Source organism: Conger conger, chromosome 6 (assembly GCF_963514075.1).
Source record: "Conger conger chromosome 6, fConCon1.1, whole genome shotgun sequence".
In the NCBI taxonomy this organism is placed as follows: Eukaryota; Metazoa; Chordata; class Actinopteri; order Anguilliformes; family Congridae; genus Conger; species Conger conger.
This window is the reverse complement of record NC_083765.1, coordinates 17966148-17972147: the sequence shown is the minus strand read 5'-3', so window position 1 is coordinate 17972147 and position 6000 is coordinate 17966148. Positions and strand designations below refer to the sequence as shown.

At 45.3% G+C, this 6000-nt stretch overlaps 1 protein-coding gene across 1 annotated transcript in view; it reads right to left on the bottom strand.

Annotated features, from left to right (window-relative positions):
• Nucleotides 1–530: 530 nt before the first annotated feature.
• Nucleotides 531–6000, bottom strand: part of chsy1 (chondroitin sulfate synthase 1) — a 43991-nt gene continuing 38521 nt past the window's right edge. Inside the window, exon 3 of the mRNA XM_061245463.1 lies at nt 531–3319. Within this exon, the coding sequence (XP_061101447.1) occupies nt 1724–3319 (1596 nt within the window). The 3' untranslated portion in view covers nt 531–1723. The remainder of the gene's footprint in view (nt 3320–6000) is intronic.

Here is a 6000-nt window from a genome sequence, read left to right as displayed (position 1 = left end):
ATTTTACTGTATTCCCTGCATGTACGTCATATGCCTTACAATTCAGGAATAACAGGAGTAACAGGAATAGCAGCATCGCACTAATGTCAGTGCACTGGGAGCCTTACTTGATTGGGGTCAGCCATTCTGTGCCTATTGGACCAATAATGAGAAGTGTACTGTACAAGAGAATGGCCACAGGATAGAGAGGTGTCTCCCAGTTTCTTATCACTCTGCCTCTGAGTATAGCACTACTTAAAGAGGCTGGTCATCACTTCTCGCTTCCTGCTGAGAACAATTCTATAGATTAATTTGAGGTGAAACGCCTGTTCCTGAAGGAGTAATATGTAATAAGTTGATCCAAAGCTGTTGTTCTTCTGGGGCAACTTATTAAAAGTGAAGAAATGAATAGTAGCCTTTGCAGATGCTTGTGAACAGTCATGTAAATGCATTGTAAAGACAGACTTTACAACAGGTCGTTTAGGGGTTTAAAAGCATTTGAATTAAAAGTCGACCAAAACAAGGTCCAATGAACAGAACATCACAATGTGTTTAATAAACATTTTTCATTTATTTCTTAAATATAAAACCTTTTTCCCAGTTGGCCAGGGCCAAAAGAGGACAGAAATGTCAAGAAGATGAGACTATTGCAGGAGAGCCGTCCCTTCCCAGCGTTAGATAATGACAACTTCTAAAACCTTCTCCAAGAATCTTAGTGATTTTACACTGGTAAATGGCCATTTACTCCTACTAGGCTTCCCAGCGCGAAGTTAGGCGGTGGTGAGAACATCTGTGGATGGGACTGCTCACAGCTCTGAAACACCAGGTATGGATAAGCTTTCTCATGTGCTCTCACAGGGCTCTCCGCTCCTTTTCTACAGTACATGTTGTGTCGTGCCTGCAACTCCTCAACACAAGAAGCGATACATCCGCAACACTTTGCGCAATTGTGCAAAAACTCTTTGGTAATCCAAACACTTTGCTGAGAAATAACATTGAAAAGAAAATACTATCCACAACTGTGAGATGGTTATACAATCCTTCTAATAAACAATAAAAATAAAAAACACCAGATAACTGGAAAAAGTGAATGGATATTCAATAAATTAGACAGCTGAAATGAATCGCAAAATATCAGATCCAGCAGGTTTTGTTCTAGGAAGTAGAGATGAATTTCTACGAAATGGAAAACAAAAACCAAAACAAAAACAGAAAAAAAAACACAAACCAAAAACAGTGTTGTTCTGCATTATACAAAATACATAAAAAAAACAAATACATGACAAATCATGTAATTCTATGGCCCATGATAAATTAAGATTGTGGTCAATTGAGACATCAACCTTTCCTGCTGATGCTGCAGGTTCCTGCTCCCATCTGTAAACATTCACAAGTAAAAATACATTTACCCCAATACCAGGACTAGGACTTCATCCATGTACTTCATCAAGTTCCACAGCAACACCCAGAGTACCCACCATACCCCAATCTCTACAATAATACAGAACAGTCAGAACATTGTTTGTGAAAGAGAATTCAAAAGCTTTACTTTCTTAAACTTCACCGTTTCCATTCTTAGGTTCACGCAAGAATGATTTTTAAAACCTTGAACTGTGAATGCTTGCGTCTTATAAAAAGTATTTCCAAAATATTTCCGAGTCGCCTGCAGGTGTGTGTGAATGTAGAAAATAAATTAGGTAGTTAAAAATATTGATATGCAGTCACCAGGTCCACCCTCACTGGCTCATGCTGTCCTCATTGATTGGTTATTACTACTGCTGAGTTTCCGGAAGCCGTGGTCGTTCTTATCCAGCCACAGTTCAGCCAGCTGCTGTGTGGACCCGTGTGATGAGGCCTTCGACCCCAGGCACATTTTATACTGTTTGGGCTCAAGGTTGGGGTCACATATCACAGGGTGATGAACGTGCACTATACCAGTGTCTGTGCTTCTGAAAAGTCTCATTCCTGATTGGACAAATTTGTTAAAAAGGTCCACGTCCTCTAGGCCCCAGCCTTGGATGGAGACGTCAAAGCCCCCAGCTCGAAGCAGGTCTCCTTTGTATACACAGACTATACCGTAGCCATAGTGTCTCCACAGCCCCGTTTTGGAGGTGAACACATAGTGGTTGTCACTGGGAACCTTCCCCGCGTAGACAACCTTGGGGTCGTACTGGCTGAAGATGATCGGGAAGTACGTCTGCTCTCCCAGTATGGTGTTGCCCCTACACCTCTTCAAGAATTCGGCTGTAAACAGCAAATCGACGTCACAGTAGAAAAGCACGGAGTCATTGGAGAAGTGTGAGGAGCCTACTTCCAGGGCCAGGGCCCGGGAGAAGGGGCCCGACACGCCCTTGATCTCCATCTCGGCGCGGGGGTACTTCATGTGGTACTCCCTCATCAGCTCAGTCTGCCTCACCCGCTCGGTGTTGTTGTCCGTGCTGAACAGCAGGATCAGGAGCTTGACGTTCTGGTTGGGCACGAGGCACACCTTCTCGAAATTCGCCATGAAGCGCACAAATATGTCGTAGCGTCCCGAGAGCGGGACCAGGATGTTCACCTTCTTCTCCTTGGGCTCCTTGGAGTCGGAGCCCGCGCTACTGAGCTTGAAAGGCACCAGCATCTTCAGCGAGTTGGACAGGAAGGACAGCGAGTCCGAGTCTTGGTTGATCCTGCCAGCCAGCGCGACTGAGTCCATCTCCTCCTCCTCCTGGAACTGGATCCTGCTGAAGGTCTGCTGGAGGTAGGCGTGCCTCCTCACGGGCACGGTCATGGTCTTGCCCTTGTGCTTCTTGTAGAGCAGGAGCAGGTCCAGTACGTACTCGGCCCCGTACATGGGGTTGACCCTGCGGTAGCCGTACTGGATCTCCTTGAAGTCGATGACGCGGCCCCTGGTCTTGGCGTTGGCGTTGATCATCTCCATCACCTGCATTATGATGTCGTCCAGGGCCACCCTCTGCGAGGTGTCCATGCCGCGGCGGGGCGGCTGGCCGTCGGCCGAGGAGAAGATGTACTTCCCCGTCAGGAACTCCCACTCCAGGACGTCGTCGCGCTGGTGAGGGTGGAACCTCATGAAGGAGGGCGGCACGCCCAGCTGCAGGTCCTCCTTGCGCACCTCGGCGCTGCTGTAGCGGCTGACCTGGACGATCTCGCGGTGCAGCTGCACGGTGCGGTGCCGCAGCTCGGCGATCTTGCGGCTCAGGACGTAGCTGTGGAGCCGATACTGGTAGGGCGGGTTCTTGTTGGGGTGCAGGGTGATGGCGCGGTGGATCTTGCTGTTGTGCAGGTCGCGGATATACCCCTTCTTGTTGGGCTCGTAGTTTTCATAGAACAGCTGCTGCATCTGCCAATAGAGAGGAAGATACACTGTCAGACACGCTATACTGACCAAATTTCATCATGAAAATTAGAACCAAATTATAATGTTATGCCAAAGATTAAAATGCCACTAGCATCTGCTGCAGAAAATAAAATATCCAAGATTGAAATGACTTTGCCAAACACTAACTGCATTAATTCCTTGAAATTATTCCTTTCCCTCAAGCGAGGATATTGCCCCATTGCCTGCGTCCTGCAAGTGCAACGGGGCTCTGCAGAAACAGGCCTGCTGTTTCCTGCGGATCAGGAGTATCAAAACACTCAACAGAGATGCTGTTTATCTGAAGCCATGAAAATTCTAACTAGTGTTAATTATAATGGGTTCAAGGGACACACTGTTGGGAGTGCCGTGAAAGACCAAATATTGACGAGGAGCTAGTCTTTGGTGGGGAATGTTTACTCAAAACCTGTTGAAGCTTTAAAAACCTAATGTTCCCCAAATCACGGGGGACCGAATGTTTAAACTGTGGTACAGCTGTTACGGTCTCCACTGGCAGCAAATCAGCCATGGCCAAGAAGGAAGGTTTTGTGCTGTTGACTTCTAATGAAGAACTTATTAGAGAGCCAGGAGTCTATTTGTAAACGATGGTTAAAAAAGGCCAATGTGAGAGGACAGTTTTTGGAATGTGGCCACTACCCAGTCCCCTTGGGAAAAGCGATACACAGAAATGGACTGCAGCAGCGAATAAATGGGACTGGAAAGCAAAACCCAAAATGAGTCCAGTCACAGGAATTGAGCAACTATTTTTCCATCACTGGATACACATCTCCACATGTAGGAGCAGGCAAGCCATAAACAGACACACAAGCCAAACTCTAAACAATGGTTGGCTTCAGTCAAAACTGTGCGCTTTGGCCAAGGTCACTGTCATTACGTCACATTCAGAGGCACAACTAACGTTACTGGCATTAATTCATTATGCTGTAGTTGGACGTCATTTCTCATTCGAAATGCCCATACAACGAATTTGGTTTCCCCGAAAAACGCAAAATGGTCTCCTGATACACTTTGAAAACAGATGTGTTCCAAACAACACATTGTGTAATTTTCTCACACATTCATGGTCTACACATTTTGTGTTACTTTTAATGCGGTCTGTGTTAAGTCTCCCTTAGCAACAGAAATTGTATATTTGTAACAAAACCATATTAACTTTGAAAGAAAATGTGTTGACAGCACCACAAAAAGTGTGTTGGATATCAACTATCCATTTTGAGAGGGTTATCTAAAAGGCTAGCAGGGAATCGCCTTTTCAGAGAGTAAAACCGCCTTGCTCTATAAAGTTGTAAATTTTGTTATACCCGAATGGTCTTGGTTAATGCACAGTTAAATAATTTACAGAATGCTGCCTTTGCATCAATTAACTAGTTTTAGCTTCCTCACAGTTCCCCCCAAATAAATATACAAACTTTTGGCTATTCACAGGGAACTATCAACATTAATACAAAACAGATTTTTTGGTCCAAACAAAAACACCCAGCAGGTGAGGTGTTATTACAAATTAACTACATTGCAAATATACGATACGACAAACCTGTCCACAAGTTTTATTTAGATCCCACTCGCCTGCCCGCCCCATTCTTTTCTGTCCAATTCTCCTGCCACTGCTGTACTACCCGCACAAGAAGAAATGCAGCGGAGAATGTACACACTCCCTACTTTACACTCAGGTCACATACTGTAGCACTACAGTAACCCAGGAGACCGGCCGACATAAACCCATCCTGACCCCGTCGGATGAGGATAAGGTCCACTGTACGGTCTCCCGGTCATACGCGGTGAGTGTTAAATCTGACGACAGGGCCTGTGCCCGTGTGGTCAGCGTCTTTAAGCACTGAGCTATCCAGAAACACACTGCAGAAAACCCGCCTGGATAAACCTACCCCCATCCGAACACAGTATCCTGTCTGATGCAGAACAGTGTGCTTAGTCACCACAGCCTTTACTATGGATAACCATGAATTAGCCGCACCTTGTAATAACCGATGCAGAAAACAAAACCTTTAGGGGGGTGGCAATTAGAGATCAGGCAGAAATCCTTAATGAATTTAACTAGACACACAACTGAGCACTTTACTGAATTTTCCTTCAAGCTCAGCTTCTTGGGCGTTTAATGTTCATGCCAAAAATGTGATTGAGACACTAACACAGACAACGACCTGCAATTCAAACCTAAACATTTCGAACGACAAATCCACCGAATCATGCAGTCAGAATACAGGGGTTGGCACAACTGAATACACGGGTGGCCCTCTGTAGGGAAGCTGTTCCTACTCGTTTGCCTGTGTAAATGTTACGGTGTGTAACTTGTTTGCCTGTGTAAATGCTAGACATTTTTTTTGCTAGATTTTAAGTAAAGGGTAGTGTGGCACAGGATCAGAAGACTCCGCAAACGGAAGCTCCACTCCTCCCACAGCTATAACTATTACTGCTATACTTTCTCTTAATCCTAAAATTGCCACAACCAGTAATACAAATTATATGGGTGCTGTTGGATATAGAATTCTTCTGCAGGTTTAGAAAGCCAAGTAGTATACTGCTGCTTGAATTACAATGGCAGAACACAGGGTTATATCTTCCGATAGATAGGCTGTATCCAGCTGTGAACGGACAGTGGTCCGGATGTTTGCTGTGCTTTCCAATGG